Below are 24,684 nucleotides of genomic sequence, written 5' to 3' on the forward strand. Positions count from 1 at the left end.
TACATTATGCAACAGAATCACTACATATTGAAAACTGCATGTTTATATTTTTATGATCTATTTTATTTCGTAAAAGAAGGCATCTTACTCTAGAAACTGCATTCAACTTTTTTTTAATAAGGTGAAAACAGAATGGTATAAATTTATGGAGGTTTTGTTTGCTACATGTTAAATATTGAAGGGATTTTTGTTCAAACACAAGGTATTACAAAGATACAGGTTGAAAGAGGATGGGAGTAGCAGAAATTACATCACTTCTTTGCTACCATTTTGAAAAACTAACTACATGACCCCATCTTGTTTAAACTAGATTAATATTGTGGATGGGAAATTTTCATGTTGCCACTTGAGTTAAATCTTGTAATATAGAAGGCAGACCCATTGATCATATTTCTTTTTCATATGGTGATTTATAACATCAGTTTAATCAGCTTCAGTTTTCAGTGGTTTGCCCTGTTGCATCATTGACACCCTTACATGAATTAACATGAAGTGTATGCCTCCCAGCATACACAAAGGACAGCACAGCAGGAGGCTGATGGTGCAGATCAGCAGAGGGGTTGGACAGCTCCAGGCGATAACTGCTCACTCAGGATAAGCCTAATGAGTTAAGCTGTTGACAGCCCCAGGCATGGTCAGCCTGGTGGGAAGCCAGGATCTACACCCATTGTCACCTGCACTGGCAGGAAGCCCAGGTTTGAACTGATTGGATGCCATCCACCTGGGCAGGTACAAATAGACGCCAGGCTTCCCTGTTTCCCCAGTTCGTTCTGTTCAGAATAAACTCATCTTTACCCCAGCTCTGTGTCCGTCTCTATGTGAAGCACGCGACTTTACATAACATATGTATGTACATGGCTACAGAACATTTGCAACAAATGATGATTATTTTTCTGAATAAACATCACATTAAGAAGTAATATGAAAATTTTATTAAATTTGAATCATGGGAAAAAAAGGTATACAGACATAGCAATTCGTTTTGGTTCACTAAAACCACACACAGATTATTTTATTGCCAAACTGTTGCTTGTATGAGAAATATACACTGCGTATCTTCACAAGCCTCATATAGTTAAAACTGTTTTCTTATAAAGTATTAAATGTTTTACATTAAAGGATGTCTAATACTGCAACTATTTTAAATTATTTCAATTAACAGGAGATAAATGCTTTTCAGTTTGCAGTTACAGAAAGAAAATAACTCAAACACATTTAAAACCAATGTTTATACGATATTTGTAAGTGTAAACCAAGAGCAGAAATTTCAGGCAAAATTATAAAGAGCCAACCTAAATATGTCATTACAACAAACCCATTTGTCATTCATGTTTTTGAGAACAAACATCTGATGGAATCCCATTACTGGATCATTGTCCACCTACCATGAGAGAATACAAGCTTAATAAGTTCATAAATAAGATATAAATTCCACAATAATTTAAATATTATAGAAAAAAGCAAGCAAATGCATGCATTTCTGAGGCTCACTGGTTTCAGCAGAAATGCATCAAAAGGATTTAATGCTTTTGATAAGATTGTTCCGGATCTGATGCCATATTTTGATAGAGCTATTTTATGCATTATATTGCAACTAACATACTTCGAGAAAAATTCTGTAAAACAATTTAACACTCTGGATGCCTTAATATTCCGGCTTTAATGTTAAGTCTTAGAAGCTTTGAATAGATTTTAACCGCAGATATAACAAATCTCACCTTCAATTGACCAACAACCATACTAAGGATACAATTATCAGGAGCTGGCTGATGATCCTGGGATGTTATATTATGTTGAATTTTTTGGAAAGGAAGCGTCTGTTATAAAAAAAAACCCATTAAGTCCTCAGAAGATACCACATATCCATAGAAATCCACTGAGGGAGTCCATGAAAACTCTTATCTGGCCTTCCCATTAAGAAGCGTTTTCCAAGTAATTATTTAAAGTCACTGCATGAAATGTTCAGATAACATTAATCAATTATGTATTATAGCCTGATAAATAACATACCAGCAGTTTTTCCATAATTGAAGCTTTTCCTTGGAACTGCTGACCTTCCCAAGACAAACAGGAAGCATCTGTCTGTGAAACAGGGACATGTTTCAGTAATATGCATAATGAAATTATCAAAGAAAAGAAAATATACAAATAAATAATCAGAGATCTAGCCTCAGGCAAGAAATCCTCAATGAACTATCCACCCACCCTCCCAAGACTTTTGCAATAGTTTCTATCTATTGGACCTCGGAATGATAGACAGAAATTATTCTTATAAAAACCTGTCAGAGAAGGAAAGAAAAAAAGGAGCTGGAGAGAGGAAGAAGCTACCAAAATATGTACCAATATCCATTTTTTTGCCACTGGCATCTTCAACTCCTCCATTCATCACTTGACAGGAATTTCTTAAAAGTTTAGCTATATGTCGCTCTCCAGAAAATAAAAAGATTGTCCATTTTGGTTTCTAGCTTAATCTCCATCTGTGCACACTCACGGTGTCAATGGGAGCAAAGATAATGTAACAGCAAAAGGGATGCTAAATTATAATAGACATAGATCAAAAGCCATAAAAGGGATATGGATAAAAAGGAGTTGGATTTCAATCCAAACTAGCCCAATCTCCCAGAACACCTAATAAGAGCTCACCAGCCATGCCAACCCCAAACCGTGACTTATAAATACAAAGGCCAAACTGCCTATTGAGAACAAGCTGCCAAACTTCTATTCTGGCCAGCATGAAGCAAAACAGCTACAGACAGTCCTCAATTCATGACCATAATAGAGTCTGCCCATTATGGTCATAACTCTTGATGATCATAAAGCAAGATATTCATGTGATCAACCAATTATACCTTTTTTGCAGTTAATTATTAAGCAATCATTGTTCTCTATAGGGCATTTTTGACAGAAACGGAGGAAGTAAACACTTGTTTTGGGCAAAACCATTGTAAATTGTGGCCACCTGACTACATGATGTTGCAAATGGCTATAAGTCTGGGCACCTTGCCAAATGCCCAAAACATTGTCATGTGACTTCATGGGAGGGACAGAGGCTGGGCTAATACCTTTGGAGGAGGTTATGTATTGTAATTTCAAACACTTGCTGAGAATCAGTTATAAGTCAAGGACCACTTGTAGTTGTTTTCCACCAGCCTTGCTTGAAATTGCTCAATTAATGCCTTTGAACTACAACTTTTGCTGTTTAGTAGAAACAACAGAGCTTTCAAGCCAATAATCCATTCACTGCATCAACTGGATAATCACTGTTTGAGCAAAGACATGTTGATACATACATAAAAGGCACCTAATTGTTCCCTACTGGTATCAAACTGTTGATAATACAGCTGTACAAAACTTGTTCCAATTTGCTCCCACATTGGCCTTTCTGCCATTTTGCAGACCTGCAAAAGAGAAAAAAAGGGCAGTCTTTATTACCAAAATGGAAATACCAGTTGAAAACCAAGCAAGGTAATCGCAACCTCACCTTATGTACAACCAAGTCTGAAATTAAATGAAAGAATGGATAGAAGTCTACAAAATTTGAATCACTTCATGTCACGTAGGTTTTAAATTTAGACCTGTAATATACACCAAGTCTTCTAACTCACCCATTCACTCTTTCTTGTTGATTTTATATTATATTTCTATAATTATTTAGTTGAAAGTATATTCCAATAACATGCAAGCATGTTTAATATTACAGCACTGGCAGAATTCCTACGTACAAGTAAATCCCATTTACCACAGTAGGGTTTAATACTAAAACATGCATCGAACTATGAAGCTGTAGATCCATTTAGGAGTTTCACTGACTGGATTCACAGGTCATACAAGAAGGCTGTTTGGTTTTGTCTTAGTATGTTGAATGAACAGAAAGAATGGGTTTGTTTAACAAACTTGCCTTAGATGCAAATTATTCCCAGTGAACACAATAGGTCAGATCTGAGTAAATAATGGGGGAGGGGAACAAACCGCATAATCCACACATTTATTTGCCACACGCTTCCTCCAAGAACAGGCACTTTTCCGTTAATCTTGAAAATATACACTATTCCTGAACTTGCGTGTTAGCGACTGTATTTCCTAGAACCGCTGTCTCCATTCTCTGAATGCTGGGGGACCAGGCCTCTTCTGGACGCAATGTACTGAACTCCGATCGCCCACCCGTTCGTTCTTCGGTGGGGTCGTTTCCCCGGAGCAGGCGGAAGCTCCCTGGGGAGGATAATTTGGAATTGCTGGAGGCAACCAAACTCGTTGGCGTCTAGAAAAATATTGCGTAGATCCGATCTGGGGGACGTTAAAAGCAGCGTCTCAAAGGTGCTTTTTCAAAAAAAAAAACAACTACAGTAGACATCTCTCTTCCCCCCTCCCCCCACACACAGACTTTGAATCTTCTTGGATGAGAATTAGAATGTTTTCAAAGGAAAAGAAAACCAAGAAAGTCCAGTTACCTTTTGGAAAAAACACTTTCAGGATAACCAGTATCTGGATGGTTAAGAATTTCCATAGACAGTTGGAAGAGCGTTTCTCAAACTTGGCCACTTTTAACATACGTGAATACTGGAAGTTGAAGTCTACCCATTTTAAGTGGCCAAGTTGTTGTTTTTTTTAAACTGTTTTAAAGCTTCCAATGTCACGGCAAGCAACTGTCCTTTTTTTGATTGCTCTTTTATGTAAAGCCACACGCACTCTAACAAGCTATGCGGACCTCCCCCTAATCCTGCATGCCGCCGTTTGCACGTTATATCACTCCAGACATCGCCAAACTCGCTCCGACGCTGACACCCGATGCCGACCCGCGCCTAAAGCTTCCGGAGCTGCGATCTGCTTTTATCCTCGCCTATCGCCAGCACCAGGTGTAGAAGGGGACCGGGGCACTTCTCCTGAATCTGGAGGAAGGATTCAGCCCACGAGTGCACCGGGTCCGGTGGAAGCGCCAGGGGAATCTTGCAGAAATTCGAGCAAGCAGCAGGGCATGAAAAGCACATGAGATCGGAAGGGGGCCGCCGCCGCCCCCATCCCCGCTATTTGTGGCTGGGATGAATAAGATACGGAACCTCGCGAAGTCACAGTAGGAGATGCAACTCACAGGGAAAGGTCAGTCTGAAAATCGAGCGCCGCAAAATCGCGCAGAAAACTGTCTTCCAGGCTCCCGCAGTTTTTCAGTCCATCTGCCCATTGAAAGTCTCGGTCAGCAGCGTTAACGCTCGATCACCAGCAGGTGGCGTCCCGGGCGAGCGGCAGAAATCGGATACGTCACGCCTGCCTCGTCCAATGGTGGCTTGACCGCCAGCTCTTAAAAAGTACTTCGGAGGCGGGATGTTTCCGTTTAATTTCTGTGCTGATTTCGGTTTGAGCCGGAATGGTTTGCTGTAGTAGCAAATTAAGTTTGCAGTATAAATACAGTTTTATACTGTAATCTCTAAGATCCTCTGAATTCAGTCGAGCATGTGAAATAGAATCTCTTGGTATGCAGATAACAAATGTTACGTTAGGAATTAGAGCCATTTTTGGCGTAAATTGGAGTAGAAGGTATTTTGGGATATACGGTAGTTTATGAGCATGTGCAGCTATACTAAATGTTAACACATCAGAAAACCGAGATCTAGAATAATAACGCTGATGCTTGTCATTGCTTCTGATATAATTCCTGCAAGTTGCAGAAATACTACCTAGTAAGTATCTTTATTAGAATTATATGTTGCACCTTGTTTTCTCTAGGTAATAAATAACGAGTACTGTACAGATAATCCTTGATTTACAACCATTCGTTTAGTGACCTTTTGAAGTTACAACAGCACTGCAGAAAGTGACTTACGACCATTGTTCACATTTCGGACCCTTGCAGCATCCCTGGGGTCATGTGGTCAAAATTCAGATGCTTGGCAACTGGTTCATATTTATGATGGTTGCAGTGTCCTGGGGTCATGTGATCACATTTTGTGATCTTCTGACAAGCTGTCAATGGGGAAGCCAGCTTCTCTTACCAACAGTGTTACTAATTTAATTGCAGTTATTCACTTAACAGCTATGGCAAGAAAGGTTGTAATATGGAGCAAAACTGACTTAACTGTCTCACTTAGCAACAGAAATCGAGTTCAACTGTGGTCCTAAGTTAAGAACTACCTGTACTGACTTTTCTTATCATGGTAAATAAGGGCCAGTAGATAACGGGCACTTTCCACATTATTATTTTTTCCTTTCAATTATTTAGTGACAACACTTTTTCCAGAATGCACCTTCTGTAGAGGACTGCTTTTTTCTCCAATATCAGATTACACATTTAAGGATGGAGTACATTTTTCCTGGGCAAATATTGCACGATTTCCACTTTTCTTTATTGTTGAAGTTATCACTTGCTTTTCCCTTTTAGATAATCTAAAATAGCATGTCTACTTTTAAAAATGCAAAAAACAAACAAACAAGATATTGGTTAGATTTCTGTAAAGTACTGGGCAGGCTACACTAAATAATTCTCAAGACCCCATTTAATCCTTGCATTGTATGATTTCCAGGAACTTTGTTCTCCCATAACATCTCTACAGACAAAATCTCTTTTATGCACCTGGCAGTTTGCTGAAGATCAGTGACATAAACAGGCCATAACTAGGAATATGCCTGACTATCCTTATAATCAGGAAATAGGCAATAGACAGTTATCTTTATTTCCTGCCACTGGGCAGTTCTATTGTTATTGCATAAAAGCTGGTTTGTTGGCTGAAGACTAGATTCTCTTTGCAAAAGGAGATCAGATTTACTTGGAACTCTGCACCTCCACAAGCTCATTTGACCGCCTCTGGTGTAATGTCTCAAGCTCATTTGACCGCCTCTGGTGTAATGTCAGTGTATGGGAGCGGAACAGCACTTGTGTGACTTTGCACTTAGAACTATATCTAACGTGGTTGCTTTTGGTCCATTAGAAAACCACTAAACATGTATTGGTAAAAAGCTAAATATATCTTCAAGTTCGAACTCAACTCCTAGAGTCTGTATGAATGAAGTCTTACAGCAGGGGTCTTCAAAGTTGGCCCTTTTATAACTTGTGGAATTCAACTCCCAGCATGCCTGAGGAATTCTGGGAGTTGAAGTCCAGAAGTCATAAAAAGGCCAAGTTTGAAGATCCTTGCCCTACAGCATTCTGGACATTATGATGGAGGTTGTTTGCCCTTGTCGTTTTTAAAAAAATGTTGTTTGTGGGTATTTTCAAATCAATCTGGATTCTTGATAGCAATAGCACTTAAACTTATATACCGCTTCATGGTGCTTTACAGCCCTCTTAAGTGGTTTTACAGAGTCAGCATATTGCCCCCAATAATCTGGGTCCTGGCTCCTCATTTTACAGAGCTGGTAAGGATCGAACTCCTGGCAGTGAGCTGAATTAGTCTGCAGTACTGTATTCTAACCACTACACACACACACACACACAGCCCACACAAGCTCTGCCAGGTGCTACCACCAAAATGTTCATTTGATGCTTAAATAATATCCAACATTATTGCATATACTGGTAGATGGGGAAACCTGAGCATTTCCTGATTTTGTGGAATATTTAGTCAGAAGATGCTAGGCAAGAACCTAATCATTAGTTCTTGAGCACAAGGCTAATTCTAATATATAAAAACTCGTAAGAAAATAAGGCCTTCAGGAGGCGGTAACATTGACAATGAAATTACAAGTTATGATCTGCCTTGTCTACCTGATCTTTACAACTACCAGTAGTAAGTCAGATCACACATTAAAACAAGATGACTTATTGATTTACAGGTAGTTCTCAACTTACAACCATTCGTTTAGTGAGCGTTCAAAATTACAGCTGCACCAAAAAAGTGATTTATGACCGGTTTTCACACAACTGTTATAGCAGGGGTCCCCAACCCCCGGTCCATGGACCAGTACTGGGCCACACAACTGGTCCGCACAAACAAAAGCCCCATCCGCGGGATGCAGGCAGCACAAAACCATGCACCCTCTGGTTTGCGGAAAAACCTCTCTCCACAGAACTGGTCCCTGGTGCCCAAAACGTTGGGAACCTCTGTATTATAGCATCACCATGGTCACATGATCAAAATCTGGATGCTTGGTAACTGGCATATATTTATGATAGCTGTGGTCTCCTGGAGTCATGTGACCACCATTTGTAACCTTCCCAGTTGGCTTCCAATAAAGTTAATGGAGAGAGCAGATTCATTTATCAACTACGGTACATGATTCGCTTAACAACTGCAAAAAAAGTCATAAAATGGGGGTACAACTCACTTAAGTGTCTTGCTTGGCAATGGAAGTCAAGGACTATCTGTACTTTTTTATAGCTCATCTAACTCAAAAGATTCCACAAGGGTTATAGCAGGTTTAACAAGTCAATTTTAATAAAACTAATCATAGGCTGCCAGGATGAGATATAACCGCAAACTATGGTTATATAAATAAGGAAAAGGGGAAATGAATCATAAAGGAGAACTTCAGCTGCAATATATTCTCCATTCAACAAGACAATTATTGAATGTTTTGTAATGGGAGTAGTTCAAACTGATCCACAGTTTCATAAATTCATTTAAAGTTGAGAGTGCTACTTTTCTTTTTCTAATTCATTGCCATCTTCCTTTGGCTTGTACTCCAGTTCCTCATTCTCTAAAGGTGAAACTTCACTGTCCCAATCATCTTTACTGTATCTCTCCAACAAATATTCCTCAGGATTAAGGTCGTCGTCGTAAGATTTCCTAGCTTTCTTCCATCTCCTTTTCTTTTGGTGTTGCCGTATCTCAGCCAACTGTGTCTCTAGTATTGAAGTCCCTTCCAATACCTCCTTCTTTTTCATTTTTTTGTATTCCATTATTCGCTTATTTAATGCTTCATGATCAATTCCAAACAGATTTGTGTGGGTGGAGGGGTCCACATGGGTATCAGCCACAACGGATCTTTCCTCACTGCAAGAAATGGAGTAAACAATGAAACAAAAAGGCCTAAGATATCTGATACTTGCTTATACTCCTGATTTTTGCTGATTCCTTGCAATCTGTACCACTTAGGGAAGTGTCTCTTACCCTCCCAGAGTTTTAAGTCATCCCTGTAGTTAAAAGAGGGGATAAAGATAGAAAAACCATGTAACATAATCAGTCTTTCAACTGCTCAACTGGAAATTTCTATAGTCTTTTTCTAGTAAAAGGCATTCAATAGATACAGGCACAAGGGACGTGGTGGCTCAGTGGGTTAGGAGGCTGAGCTTGTCGATCACAAGGTCAGCAGTTTGGTGGGTCGAATCCCAAGTGTCGCATAACAGAGTGAGCGCCTGTTACTCGTCCCAGCTTCTGCCAACCTAGCCGTTCGAAAGCATGTAAAAATGCAAGTAGAAAAATAGGGACCACTACAGTGGGAAGGTAACAGCGTTCCGTGCGCCTTTGGCGTCTAGTCATGTCGGTCACATGACCACGGAGACGTCCTCGGACAAGCGCTGACTCTTCGGCTTTGAAACAGAGATGAGCGCTGGCCCTTAGAGTCGGAAACGACTAGCACACATGTGCGGGGGAACCTTTACCTTTACCTAGATACAGGCAGTCCTCCACAGTTCAATTACTTCAAATTACCATTTGAAGTCAACAGCATTGAAAAGTGACGACTATTTTTCACACGTATGACCATTGCAACACCTGAATGGGTCACGTGGTTTACACTCGGGTGCTTGTTAACTGACTCATATTTATGACGTCTGCAGTGTCTTGGGATCATGTGATCACCTTTTGCAACCTTCTGACAAGCAAAGTCAATGGGGAAGCCAGATTCACTTAACAACCGTGTTAACTAATTTAACAACTGCAGTGATTCACTTAACAAATGTGGCAAGGAAAGTCGTAAAATGGGATAAAACTCACTTAACAAATTTCTCACTTAGCAACATAATTTTTTGCTCAATTGAGGTTGTAAGTTGAGGACTACCTGAGGATATTTTTCACTAGCTCAGGATTGCAGTTGCTTTACTAATTTACCTGAAATCATTCTGAGATAATTCATTTTCTTCTTCAGGCCCCATATCAGCAATTGCCAATAATTTCTCAACCTGTATCAATGTAAAAGGAATGAAAACATTGAAATTGTCCAGAAATAAAGACTGTTCTATTCACAATCCTAATATAAATAAATTCCAAATCCCATACATTTTGTGTGTTGGCTTCAAGCATAACCCAATGTTAAAAAGACTTCCACTTATCTTGAAAATTATTTGTGGTCAATAGGACTTTTTTCAAGGCTCTCACAAAGAGATGAAATCTGTATCATTTTATGAAAATAATTAAAAAATATTAGGAGTCTTTGGGAAAATTGTGGGACCTCCAGAGGAAGAAATGGTGGACTAAAGATGACTGAGGCAGAATGAAGAGATGGTGAATAGAATGGCTCTTCAATTATTCTTGTCCAGACAAGGCGAAGACTTGAGATCACCTACAAATGCTCCAGACAGCTGCTCTTCTCAAGGAGAACACAAAATAGCAGTCTTCAGCAGGTTTAGAGCTCTAGGAAATTGGGGAATAGGTCAACTGCAGTTGGTACCCTTAAAGATGCTATATTTGCATACTTTTTTTGTAGTCATTTTGTAGGAGATGACTAGGCAGGGGCCAAGAGAAGGGTTAAGTGCATCATCAATCAGGTTCCTTAACACAGGTCAGCAAGCCTCAATGGGTGACTGTGAAGCAATGTATGGCTTTCATGCAGCAGCTGTCTTGCTACAACTGTTTGTAACAGGCACCAGGTAGTAGTCATAATGAGCCATGTGGTTTTTTCACAATCTTTTTTTCCCTCCTAATTATGTTACTCTACCTTTACAAAAAAAAAGGGACGCGGTGGCTCAGTGGGTTAGGACGCTGAGCTTGTCGATCAGAAGGTCGGCAGTTTGGCAGGTCGAATCCCGAGTGCCGCGTAGCAGAGTGAGCGCCTGTTACTCGTCCCAGCTTCTGCCAACCTAGCAGTTCGAAAGCACGTCAAAATGCAAGTAGAAAAATAGGGACCACTACGGTGGGAAGGTAACAGCGTTCCGTGCGCCTTTGGCGTCTAGTCATGCTGGCCACATGACCACAGAGACGTCCTCGGACAAGCGCTGGCTCTTCGGCTTTGAAACGGAGATGAGCACCGGCCCCTAGAGACGGAAACGACTAGCACGCATGTGCGGGGGAACCTTTACCTTTACAAAACATAAGATAGCTATGTAGTTTACATACATATTATACACATGCTGTAAACATATAATACGTATGTAAACTATATACATGTAAACAGAAGATTTAGCTATCTTAAGGTTGTATAAAGACAAACCTATTATAAGAAACTAGCCTGTTATATAGCAAACTACAATTTTAAAGAAAAGAACTTCAATTAAATTATCCTAAAAATACAGACATATAGGAAATGTCTTTCTTACCTCTCTTATAGCCTCCTCTTCTCTGTCCCTAACAAATATTACTGAAGGAACATTTACCCGGATACGATACGATATCAGAAGATGTCTAGAAAGAAAAAAATATTCTAACGTCTATATGAAGACAACGTAAAAGCATTATCTGCAAGCTTCTTTCTGAAAGATGGACTAGGTTTAAGTTATACACGTAGGCCTCAAATTATGCCCATAGTTGAGCCTAACGTTTCTGTCACTAAGCTAGGCAGTTATTAAGTGAGTTTTCCCTTTTTATTACTTTTTTTTGCCAGAGTTAAGTAAATCACCTTAGTTGTTAAGTGAATCATGCAGTCATTAAATGAATCTGTCTTTCCCCACTGGCTTTGCTTATCAGAAGCCAGCTGGGAAGGTTACAGATGGTGATCACATAACCACCACCCCAGGACAGTGCAACTGTCATAAGTACATGTCAGTTGCCAAGCACCCAAATTTTGATCACCTGATCATGGGGATGCTGAAATGGATATAAGTGTGAAAAACAATCACGTCACTTTTTAGTGCCATTGTAACTTCAAACAGTCACTAAATGAATAGTTGTAAAGTGAGAACTACCTGTGGGCAATTGTTCTGTTACTTCCAGGTGTCAAACTGTGAAGGAGTCCCATTGTATTTTTTTTATAAGCATCCCCATTCTACAGGCCAACACCAGCCAATTCTTAAGGGATGTTTGCTTGACCATACATACACCATACTGGTACCTAATATATGATGCTTTTCTCTGTAGAATTTGCTGAATACATTCATCCTTTTCTGCACTGCCAGAACTCTTCCAATATATGCGACATGCTGAAAAATCCGACGTGAGGGAAGCCTAAGAAATTTAAAATACTAAATTTAAATGCAATTTCACATTGGAAAGGAGCGCTACAAACAATTCTATTACAAACCTACATAAGTGATGGAGATTGCTGTCAAAACAAGTGCTATTAGATCAATGATTGGTGGTGGAACGAAGATATATTTCTACTTCACAAACATTCAAGAGGGAATTATTACCCAAGAAAGAAAAAAGAACATAAATTGAAGGATAATTGTTCTACAAGAAAATGGAAGAAGCTATCAGTTATATATAAATACAGTTTTCCCAAGAAGTACAAGTTCCATTTTAAAGTAGGGAGGTTCCAATATTGCAGATACAATTGAGCGTAATCTTAATTCTGCTGGAAACCAATGGAAATTACACTATTATTTAGGTGTTGGAAGAAATTTAGATGTCAGTACATTTCTACATATTTCATGGGATATTCGGAAATGAAATAGCTACACTTATAAACTTCTGAACATACCCCAACTCTCCAATGACAAAAGCAAGTTATCCATACGCTTGGATTTTAAATCAGAGAAAGTCAACTGAATATAACACAGTAGCAGGAAAGCAAAATGTCCCATTACTGGGAAGCACCAAACATCAAATATTAAAAACTAACAAAAACAACGAAGATAGCAGTGATGCTGGGAACTCTCTATAAAAGAGCAAAGAGTCTTTCCTCTTCCCTACTGGAAAAGGATGGTTGGGGTCTTCCAAAGAAACAAAATCCTGAAGAGTTTAGGGTTAAACACCAATGTAAAGAGAAGTACAGGTAGTCCTCAACGTATGACCACAATTGAGCCCAAAATTTCTTTTTTTTAATAGTAAGCTTTTTATTGTTTTTTTCTCTCTACGTACATATGTTAATTTTTCAATCAGTGTGTGATCTGGGTTCATAAAACGCTAATACATAATCAAGTCCTACTCTTTGGTTCTCTCCTCTAGCCATTTGTAGAATAAATTCCAGCTTTGGTAATATTCTGTTTCTTTGTCTTTCAGCCTCATAGTTAGTCTGTCCATCTCAGCGCATTCCAGTATTTTTTTAATTACTTCTTCCTCTGATGATATTCATTCATTCTTCCAACATTGCGCATAGCTTATTCTTGCTGCCATTGTAATATGTAGAACCAAATATAAATTTTGCTTATTAATCTTTTCTGGTATTATACCTAATAAAAAAAATTCAGGATTAAATACTACATGTTCTCCTAATATTTTTTTCTAACCAAGCATGTATTTTTTTCCAGTAGGCCTTTACTTTGTCACATGTCCACCAGATATGATAATACGTACCTGAATTATGTTTACATTTCCAACATTTACCTGACACATTTTAAAACATTTTTGCTTAATCTTGCTGGTGGCAAATGTGTTGGAGGGAGAGAGCATGGAGGGGGAGGCTCAGCTAATCTCAATGTACACATGTTGTACTTTGACAATAAAGGTTTATTTATTTATTTATAAAACATTTTATAGAAATTTTCTTTATACACAGTTGACATCGTCAATTTATAATTTCTCTCCCATAATTTTTCTAATTCTATATTATAACCAAAGCTTTTCGCCCACCTTGTCATTGTCTCTTTAGTTTGTTCATTTTCCATCTCTAAAATTAACAAAAAACTATACATTTTCTTAATTAATTTCTAATTAGAAGTTAACAATATCTTATCAAATACAGTTTGTTCTTTATAAAATTCGTACAGTTTCACATCTTTTCCATATCTATTCTGTATTTGTAACAATGCCCACCATGACATGTTGATGCCCTGATTTTCCAGCTCATTTCAATTTTAATGTCCCATCAGTTTTCAAAATATCTCTATATGTCCAAGTTTTTTCAAAATCTAACAAATTTGGGTGTGAGAAAGCTTCCGTCGTTGATAACCACCCTGGAATTTTTACATATATTTTCGTTTTAATTTTTCCCCATACTGTTATCAAAGCATTTCTAATACAGTGATTTTGAAAATACTTATGGATTTTGTTTTTCCCGTACCACAAAAAAGCGTGCCACCCCAATTGTAAGTCATGTCCCTCCAAATATAACAACCTTTTATTCCTAAGCATTATCCATTCTTTCACCCATGTTAATACAGATGCTTGATAATACAAAGGCCACTCAGGTAGGCCAAAGCCTCCATTTTCCTTAGCATCTTGCAACGTTTTCATCTCTATTCTAGCTTTTTTTTCCTTCCCATACAAACTTCAAAATTAATGAATTCAACTCTTGGAAGAATTTTTCCCCAAGTTTTATCGGAATTGTTTGAAATAAAAATAAAATCTTAGGCAATATATTCATTTTAACTGTAGCAATTCTTCCTAGTAATGACAATTGTAAATTCTTCCACTTTTCCAAGTCTAGCTTTATTTGTTTCAATAACCTTGTATAATTGTCTTCTTTTATTGTTGAGCATTTGGCTGATAAATATATACCCAAATATTTAACCTTTTTCACTAAATGTACCTCTGTTGCTTCTGACAATCGGCTTTTTTGCTTATCCGTGAGATTCTTAACTATTATCTTAGTTTTTTCTTTATTTATTTTTAGTCCCGCCATTTCTCCATATTGTTCTATCTTCCCCCACAATTTTTTGATCATCTCCAAGAGTTCTTCCAAAATAAATACTAAATCATCAGCAAATGCTTGTAATTTATATGTTTCACCCTTTATCCCCAAGCCTCTAATTTCTGTATCTTGTCTTATATTTCGATTTAAAACTTCCAAAGTGAAAATGAATAACAAAGGGGATAAAGGGCATCCTTGCCTTGTGCCTTTCCTTATTTCAAAGCTCTCAGTACAATCTCCATTCACAATCACTTTGGCTGTTTGTTTGTTATATATTCTTTTTACCATATTTATAATATTCTGTCCAAAGTCCATTATTTGTAATTGATGAATCATAAATTGCCATGAAAGATTATCAAATGCCTTTTGAGAGTCTAAGAATATTAATGCCATTTGTTTCCCTGGATGTAGCTCATAGTATTCTAATACATGTATTATCACTCTTAAGTTATTTTTAATTTGTCTCTTTGGTAAAAAGCCATTTTGATCTGGGTGTATAAATTCAACTAAATATTTTTTCAATCTCTCCGCCATTATTGAAGTAAAAATTTTATAATCCACATTGAGCAATGAGATCGGTCTATAGTTCTTAATCTGGGTCAAATCCGAATCTTCTTTTGGTATTAAAGTAATATTGGCATTTTAGCTTCTAATAAAAGTCCATTACAAACATCTTTCAACGGTTCGCTTAATATCTCTTGTAAGTTCTTATATAACTCCGCCAGAAGTCCATCTGGACCTGGTGTTTTCCCATTTTTTTCTCTCTTTTTGGCCTCTGTTATTTCCATCATTGTAACCCCTTCATCTAACATATTTTAAAATGTCTCTGAAATCTTTGGAAGATTACTTTCTTCCAAATATTTTACAGTTTTCTCTCTTGAAGTCTCTTCCTTATACAGTTCCTTATAGAATTCTTTAACTATCTTTTTTATTTCTTCATTTTTATATTGTAAATAATCTTTCCCATCGAGTAAATTATGTATCTTTTTTTTCTTTCTGTTTTTTAAGTTTATAAGCTAACCATCTTCCTGGCTTATTGGCATTTTCAAAACATTTTTGTTCCGCTCTTTTTATCTGTTCTGCCACTTTTTCTGAGTCTACCAGATTTATGTTTTATTATGTCCATTTCTCTTTTTAAAGTCTTTTTTGTGGATTTCTTTGCAGTTCTAATTCTAACTTTCCAAATTTTTCTTTTAATAATACATATTGCTGTTTTCTCTGTTTATTTTTCCTTGCCATATACGTTATAGCTATACCTCTAAGGTACGCTTTAGCTGTATCCCATACATTTTGTGCTGTTGTATCTTCTTTTTTATTTTCTTTGAAGAAGAATTCCATTTCTTTTTTGTTAACTCTATAAATTCTTTTTCTTTTAATATGGAACGATTTAAAGTCCATCTTGGCCCTTTTTGTATTCCTTTCCAGGTCATTTTCAAAGGATTATGATCTGCCCATATGCCTGTTTCTATTTCAATGTCCTGAACGTTCATTCTCACGTCAGCAGTCATCCAAATCATATCAATCTTTGACCAGGATTTTTGGCTATTTGAATAAAAAGTATATTGCAATTTTTGTGGATTAACTTCCCTCCAAACATCTTGAATTTCAATTTCCTCCGCCATATCAAAAAAATGTCTTCGGTAATCTTCCTCTTCCACTTTTCCCTGTTTTGTTACTTTTATAGTCAATTTTTCCATCTATTATTGCACTGAAATCTCCTAGTAGGCAAATATTTTGATACTCCATTTCTATTATTTTTCTATGTAAGTTTTTGTAGAATTTTTCTTGATTATTATTCGGTGCATAAATTGCCTCTTTCTGTTCTTCTGTTTGTGCAGTTGCTCATTGGGTCCTCTCTTCTGTTTGTTTCTGCTCCTTACTCTTCCCTTGGCTTAGTTTCACTCCATCTAAAATTGACCTATTCCTCACTTCAAAATCTTCTGCTTTCCAAATTGAGTCCAGTCTATATCTTGTATTGTTCCAGATTATTAAGATGCCTTCCGGCATCAACCACCTGAAATTTATACCATTGGCAATCAGCTTCGTGGTCAAAAAGTGATACTGTCTTCGTGTGTCTCTAACTCTCTTGGGTATTTGCTTTAAGACCACAATTTCTTTATTTTTATATTGTATTGGTTCATCTCTAACTTTCTGTAGTACTCCATCTCTTGTTGTTTGGCAGCCGTTGGGACAACTGGGAAAAGCCGGTGCTCGGCTTTCCAGCTTGGTTTTTCTTCGTCTAGCAACCCTTAAAGGGTCGGAAAGTTGCCCTGGAGGGGCAATGAAGGAGGAGGGATACTTCAGGAGCTCAGATCAGGGGGAACCCGATCGGAGCAAACTGTAGGACCCTCTGGAAAAACGAAGGAAAAGGCTGCCAAGATCCAGCAGCCATAGTCGTCTCCAGCAGGAAGAAAAAGGACTATAAATCAGCGGAATTTCAACTGCGTACTGAAGCTGGGTGAACAAGATTTTCTCTTTCCTTCTCCTTGAGGATTATAAATGTTGAGCCCCTGATGGGAAAGGGCTGAAAAGTAAAGACCACCAGAAGGATTAAAAGCGGCGAGTAATTATAAAGAGGGGGAAAGATTCTTTGTTAAAAATATCAGACATTGATAAATAAGCCAAGGAGGACATCTAGTGGAGAAAGAAGAACGAAATTTCTGATATACTGTGAGAATTGAAAAACCTGTTGTGGACTGAAGTAACCTTGACAAAGGACACCTGCAAATGATAAGACTGCCTTGCTGTGAGATTGAGATTCAAAGCTACTTTTATTGAATTTGGCTAAATCTAAACAGATGTAGTTTTGGCTTTAGATTGTAAGCTGTAAAATGACTTCATCAAATATTACTAGACTTATGAAGAAAATTTCTTCTGCACCCTCAGTAGGACAATCCAGTCCTACAACACAGGGATCTATTGACGCAAAGTTGGACCGTGAAAAGATAAGCACTGCTCAAAGTGAAACACAGACTTCATTAAAATTTCTTCAAGAACTTATGTTAAAAAATCAAGAGACATTGGAAAAAAACCACCTGGAAATGCAAGAAAATCACAGAAAGACGCAAAGTAAACTGGAGAAACTAAATGAAGAAATTTTGGATAGAAAGGGAAAATTTGAAGCTCAGAATCAAATGATAATAAAAAATCAACAATAAATACACAAAATTGAAGAAAAAACAGATGAGAACGATAAAAAGATAGAAATGTTACTACAAGAAAATGAAAAATTAGAGAATGCAATCAAGACTTTAGAGATGGAAAAAGCGCAACATTATTTAAGATTTCAAAATATCCCTGAGGATAGAGAAGAAAACATAGCGGAGGTGATTATTGACGTCCTGGAGGAGGCTCTGAAGGCAGATCGAGGAGAAATTCAGCTAGAGGTAGATGAGACATTTCGCTTCAATTCAAGCTACGCAAGAAGAAATAAACTGTGAACATGTAAACATGTACGGTTTACAAAGAAGACAACAAGAGATGAAGTACTACGAGCCCAAAATTTCTGTTGCTTAGTGAAACAGTTAAGTGAATTTTGCCCCACTTTACAACATTTCTTGTAACAGTTGTTAAATGGATCACTGCAGTTGTTAATTTAGTTGCACGGTTGTTAAGTGAATCTGGCTTCCCCATTGACTTTGCTTGTCAGAAGGTTGCAAAAGGGGATCATATGACCCCGGGACACTGCAAGTGTCATAAATATGAATCAGTTGCCAAAGAACTGAATTTTGCTCATGAGGATGCTGCAACGGTCGGAAGTGTGAAAAATGATTGAAAGTCACTTTTTTCAGTGCTGTTGTAACTTTGAAATGGTCACTATATGAACTGTTGTAAATTGAAAACTACCTGTAATAGCCTCTCTCAAGGTGATACCATTCATGTAATAAGGATTTTTTGAATCCTTTGTCTGCAGCCATTACTAATATGTTGAAGGAATACTCTGTTTTAAGCCCTCCTGCTAGTAGATCACGAGTAATGGTACAGCTGTGTCTACAGAGCTTTTTTTAAATAACTTCCAGCTGAGTAGGACTGCAAACTCAATGTAATAGCATAAGCAGGTCTGATATAAAATGGCATTATCAATTTATAACAGAGGAAGGGAATGATGGACTTCAACTCCCAGAATTCCCAAAGATGCTTTTCCATGAGGCAACTGGACTTTCTTGCTTTCCTTTGAAGACGTTTCGCTTCTCATCCAAGAAGCTTCTTCAGTTCTGACTGGATGGTGGGGAATGGAAAGATTTATACTCCTTGCAGGCAGCTGATCATTTGCATTCTTTTAGCGAGTTGTTAAAGCTACCTGGAGGCTTCTTTGTGTCTTCAGGGTCCCATTGGATGAGTCAGTAGTCCATCTGCATTTAAAAGACAAATACCACTCTTTCGAAGACAGCAAAGTCTACATTTTGGACAAAGAGGACCGCTGGGTGAAAGAGGGGTCAAAGACGCCATCTATGTCAAAACTGAACAGCCCTCTCTCAACAGAGGGGAAGGAATACGGCATCATCTATCTCCAGTCTACAACACAGTCCTTTCAGCAGTTCCAAGAAGGCTCCACACCCATTTGCACTACTCAGGTGACCCTGAAGACACAGATAAACTTCCAGGTAGCTTTTAAACAACTCGCTAAAAGAATGCAAATGAACAGCTGTCTGCAGTAGTATAAATCTTTCCATTCCCCACCATCCAGTCAGAGTTGAAGAAGCTTCTTGGATGAGAAGCAAAATGTCTTCAAAGGAAAACAAGAAAGTCCAGTTGCCTCGTGGCAAAGCATCTTTGGGATAACTATGACCTGGATGACTGAGAATCTCCATAAACTCCTAGAATTCTTGAGCCACCTCTGATTTATAATATAGTAAAACTGCTCTTGATACCATGACAATCCAATGCAATAAAGAAAGGCAATAAACCATATGCAATGCATGTAGAACAGTTGTTAATGCAATCAAATGCAATAAATCACAGCAACATCTGCACAGTTTCCTGGACACAATCACAAAATCAGATGTTTCTGCTTTGACACATAATTAAATGATTTTGCCGGATTGGTATGATTTGTACTTGCCTTAAACACTTCCACATTGAGATTATAAAGTTCTTGGCCAACTAGAGGGGTGCTCAGTAGGTCCCTCACAGCTTGAAAAAACAGAACATCCAAAGTTTTCTTACGAATGCTATCTGGTTTCCTAATCTTCGGAGGTGATAGCTTTAAAACATTTGTCAAGCTGGATGATTTGTGCAGCTTTAAAAAAACAAGAAATTGCAGAAAACAAATAATTTTAGCATTAGGTATAACTTTTTAGAGTGGAGTGCATTTCTTTAAGGATCCAGTAGAACTGTCATAGTTTTTCTGCTTTTCGTTACTTATTTTCCCCATACTTTTAATACCAACTTGCCCATAATAATTAAGTGGAAACAGTAGTTCCTACCATTCTATAGAAACTGAAATGAAAACTGGAAACAAAGAGGTGAATTTCAATTACATCTCATAATTATATAGCTGAATTTAGATTTCAACGTTTACATATGTATAATCACATTTCATTATATTTTAACTTTTAAAAGGAACTGCCTACCATATGGAGAGGTCAAGCATAACTCAATATTAAACAATAGTTTCAATTATATATGTTTATCATATATCTCTTCATATGTCATATTTTCTTAAATATATGTATTTAATTTACAGAGATGACATATTTCTTCTACATAACCAGAATATGAACAAGACTTTTCAGCATAGCTATTTCAAATACCTATATTCTTAAATTTTGTTATTTTTATATACATATCCTATATAAATATTTGAGTCCTTTTTACAATATCTGTAAATAACAACCTAATGCTGCTATTTAGGTGTTAATGTGGCTTTATTTTATTCCTACACCACTCTCTGATGAAAACTGTGAATGTCAAAATACAATAGCATAACAATTATTTACTTATTTCTAATTCAGTATGAAATACAAGTTCAATGAAAGCAAAAAGTAGCTGCTACTGCTTTATGCAACTTGAACCCTCCCTGAGAAAGCCACATGATCTAGTACAATTATCATAATATAGGAATTATACAAAATTTATGAAATATGCTGATTAAGACATTGCCTTTAGATTAAGGCATTTTTTTTGTTCTTACCATTTCAGATCCAAGTGTAGGATTAGAGTACCAAAACTTCTTCCTTTAAAGATTAGAGGAAAAAAATAACTTTTCTGCTTTAATAACTATAAAAATATATTTTCCTGTGTTATTTTATTTTGCAAAATCTACCTGAAAAATAATTTTAACAAGGGCGCTAAATAGTTTAAAAGCGATCACAACTCACTCATTAGTTCTACTTTTTGTTCATGAAGAAACATGACATGCTTCACCAATAAAATCATAACTTACTATTACCCCTTATAGCAGTTTTTCAACTTGGACAACTTTAAGATGTGTGTATTTGAACTCCCAAAATTCCCAGCTTGCATGCATGTTCACACATCTTAAAGTTGCCAAGGTTGAGAAAGACAGCCTTACTGAAACACAGTAATATTGAATAATTAAAGGTTCATACCACACATAAGTAAAAGTCAAATCAGCAAATGAAGATGGCCATTCAGAGTTCTAAAATTTATAAGCTTAGACTCAGTATTTTACAATAACCTAAGTCACAACAGACTAACTTAAATACAGGCTTATTCATCATAACAGCTAAACATTCAATAAAGCATTTATTATTGTCAGATAATAGAACAGTATTTAAAAGCATTGTATGAACTCTGCACAAGCAGGTATTGTCCTAATCAGTGTAACATGCTTAGAGTCAAGTTTAGAAGCTGCCTTCTAAAACCATGCAAAGAATGACTCTTTAAGGCTAACACTTAAAGTATCTTTAACTCCGAACCAGTTTCCTTAAGTACAGCTTGCTTCTGAGTATATAAGGCAGGGCTCCCCAACCTTGGCAACTTTTAAGACTTGTGGACTTCAACTCCCAGAATTCCTCAGCCAGCCTGGCTGAGGAACTCTGGGAGTTGAAGTCCACAAGTCTTAAAGTTGCCAAGGTTGGGGACCTCTGATATGAAGGATAGAGTTGCAAGTGCAACGGCTATTTTACTCTATTACTTCTGAGAATGATTTGGGGCAGGGGTAGGCAACCTCGGCTCTTTTATGACTCATGGACTTCAACTCCCAGAATTCCTGAGCCAGCCAAGCTGGCTCAGGAATTCTGGGAGTTGAAGTCCATGAGTCATAAAAGAGCCGAGGTTGCCTACCCCTGATTTGGGGGGAGGCGGACGTACCCGAGAAATGGGGTCAAGCTTGTGTTAAGAAGAAGAAAAATCGGGGGGGGGGGGTTGGTATAATTTAGAAGGGAAAATTGCGACCAGGTTTGTAAGAGCTCTCGGTTAGGAGAGCGACCCTGCCCATCGCGCCGCGGGAGGATGAGCGAGGCTCTTCCGGAAAAGATGAAAGAAGCAAACATCTGTCCGCGAAGCCATTATCGCTCCGTATTTCAGCACCCGCTGAGTTTGTCGGCGACAAATGGAGGGGATCCACTCACTTTTTTTTTACCAGGAACTTTCTGAGCAATTCATTAGGGGATCGGCAGAGTCGTCTGGAACAGTGCAGAGCCCGAGAACAGCCGGGGCAGGTTATCGCGGACGGGCCTCCCAAAGCCGGAAGCAACCAAGGCAAACTCGCCTGTTTTCTTACGGAGGTGACAGCGGCGGCGGCGGCGACAGCCACCCTCAAGCCGTTTCGAACGTTCCACATTGTAACCCAGAGTTCTAGAACGCCTGGGAAGGCGGGCCCAGCCGCGCTTCCTCCGGATGCGCGCACTCGCTACACCCGCCTGTAAGAGAGATCCTTCTACAGCGCCCCCAGCGACGAGGAGGACTTCTTGGGGACATGAGCTTCGATAAAGTCACCTCGTTTATGGTGCCCGATTTGGTAGACTTACTATCCGCTGTTTCTCGAGGAGTTAAGGCAGCTTGGCTTGCTTTATTTTGGATGGGCACAGTCAGTTCAGACTGGATTTGGCATTTGTATCCATCTATTCTATCGAGTCCTTCCCAAGGACGTGGGAGAGGCAGATGTGGATATTGAATAGTACTATAATTAGAGGGGTCGTTGCAAGATGTCAGCTGTTCTGAGTAAAGCTGTCTTTTCCTGTAAAGTCGCGTGCTTCACATAGAGACGGACACAGAGCTGGGGTAAAGATGAGTTTATTCTGAACAGAATGAACTGGGGAAACAGGGAAGCCTGGCGTCTATTTGTACCTGCCCAGGTGGATGGCATCCAATCAGTTCAAACCTGGGCTTCCTGCCAGTGCAGGTGACAATGGGTGTAGATCCTGGCTTCCCACCAGGCTGACCATGCCTGGGGCTGTCAACAGCTTAACTCATTAGGCTTATCCTGAGTGGGCAGTTATCGCCCGGAGCTGTCCAACCCCTCTGCTGATCTGCACCATCAGCCTCCTGCTGTGCTGTCCTTTGTGTATGCTGGTAGGCATACACTGCATTTCCTACTGACTGATGGTAAATTGGTCAATGCTGATGGTATTCAATGGTGCCCCAGTTGTTTTGGGATTGCACTCAAGGCACCTATTACTGTGGTCCATTGCACAGTCAGCCAGATGTTCAGACTGGATTTGGGCATTTTAGTCCACCTAGTGAATCCTTCCCAAGGACCTGGGATAGGCAATATCGTTATTATTATTTCTCCATAACAACAATCTTGTGAAGTAGGATAGGCTGAGAGCGACTGGGCCAAAGTCATTCAAGGAGATTCCATGGCCCACAGGAGAATCAAATTTTGGTCTCTCCAGACCTACCGATAGTCTGATATTACACTATGCTGATGTATGTATTTGTTCTTTTTCTGATTATATTATGGGACATGTTTTCCTATCGCCCAAACTAAAAAAAAAATAGCAGCTCCCATAATCTATCATTCTGGCCACATCTGAGAGTTACTGCTCTACTATGAACTTGTAAATTTCACCTCAATAATATTTTACAGGATTAAACATCCAGGAGTTCTTCAGTAACATACAGTATTTGCAATGATAGACACTACAAAATTTGAACATGTAGGATAGCTTAAACTATATGTTCCCAAATTTCACAAGTATGGTATATATGCACTCCTAAACACATCAATTATCTCAAAGTTTTCCATTAGAATATATATTTATGCATACATAATAGCTGTCAGGACCCACCTCAATCCACATCTTAGGAAATAAGAACTCTTGGATGCAAGTTTAGTCCAAAAGGAAAATGTTTACTAGGAAGGAATCGATTGTGGGAATACAAGACGGAATCTGACAAAGGTTACATTTCAATCCTATATAAACCATTCCCATTTCAGCCCCTCCCCTCATCCATTTGGTCAGGCTGTCGTCAGTTGCTAGGTGTCAGGTCCTTCCATGGGAAAGGGAACTCTCCTTGGTTTTATGGTTATTGCTTTCCTTTTCAGTTGTAAATGAAGATAGAAACCAGATCTGTCTGTCCCCCTCCCTTCCCCTGTTAAAACATCCCCTGTTGTTTGAAAATCGCTTTAGTAACCATCCTCTCCCCCCCCCCTCGGAGAGATGGCAGAATCCCCAGTAATAGCACATTGTTCTACCTATACAATTATGAAATGTGATATAAATGGATTCTGACATTCGGCTCTCCTTTCAGAAAAAAGATGAGTCCATCTGTGGGGAAAGAAAACATATAAATGTTAGCCTGGTTTGTTTGGATATTCTGTATGAAACCTCTTAAGCAACTTAGGTGCTTTAATATGGAGTTTGTTAACCCACTCATTTTCTGAGGAGGGGAGGTGTTTCCATGCCACTAAATATTGTATCGTTCCATGGTGTTTTCTGGAATCTAAGATTTCTTTCACTTCAA

General features: G+C 38.3%; 2 protein-coding genes across 4 annotated transcripts; both read right to left on the bottom strand.

Annotated features, from left to right (window-relative positions):
• Nucleotides 1–927: 927 nt before the first annotated feature.
• LOC310637379 (nuclear transport factor 2-like) lies at nucleotides 928–3,392 on the bottom strand. Of its 2 annotated transcripts, none has more exons than XM_083357751.1 (4): nucleotides 3,291–3,392; nucleotides 2,011–2,082; nucleotides 1,719–1,817; nucleotides 928–1,381 (listed from the first exon to the last, which is right to left on the bottom strand). In XM_083357751.1, exons 1-4 carry the CDS (start codon nucleotides 3,387–3,389, stop codon nucleotides 1,268–1,270), a joined length of 384 nt encoding a protein of 127 aa, XP_083213877.1. In that variant the 5' UTR covers nucleotides 3,390–3,392; the 3' UTR covers nucleotides 928–1,267. The 2 variants fall into 2 exon arrangements, with proteins under 2 accessions (XP_083213877.1, XP_083213876.1); XM_083357750.1 differs by lacking the exon at nucleotides 3,291–3,392 and adding an exon at nucleotides 2,341–2,472.
• A 4,949-nt stretch (nucleotides 3,393–8,341) lies between these two features.
• Nucleotides 8,342–22,586, bottom strand: RBFA (ribosome binding factor A). Of its 2 annotated transcripts, XM_083359670.1 has the most exons (7): nucleotides 22,347–22,585; nucleotides 20,945–20,987; nucleotides 19,874–20,050; nucleotides 12,133–12,245; nucleotides 11,402–11,486; nucleotides 9,978–10,048; nucleotides 8,342–8,921 (listed from the first exon to the last, which is right to left on the bottom strand). In XM_083359670.1, exons 1-7 carry the CDS (start codon nucleotides 22,556–22,558, stop codon nucleotides 8,564–8,566), a joined length of 1,059 nt encoding a protein of 352 aa, XP_083215796.1. In that variant the 5' UTR covers nucleotides 22,559–22,585; the 3' UTR covers nucleotides 8,342–8,563. The 2 variants fall into 2 exon arrangements, with proteins under 2 accessions (XP_083215796.1, XP_083215797.1); XM_083359671.1 differs by lacking the exons at nucleotides 9,978–10,048; nucleotides 11,402–11,486 and having other exon boundaries at nucleotides 22,347–22,586.
• Nucleotides 22,587–24,684: the final 2,098 nt, after the last annotated feature.

This window comes from Vipera ursinii (genome assembly GCF_947247035.1).
Source record: "Vipera ursinii genome assembly, chromosome: 3".
In the NCBI taxonomy this organism is placed as follows: domain Eukaryota; kingdom Metazoa; phylum Chordata; class Lepidosauria; order Squamata; family Viperidae; genus Vipera; species Vipera ursinii.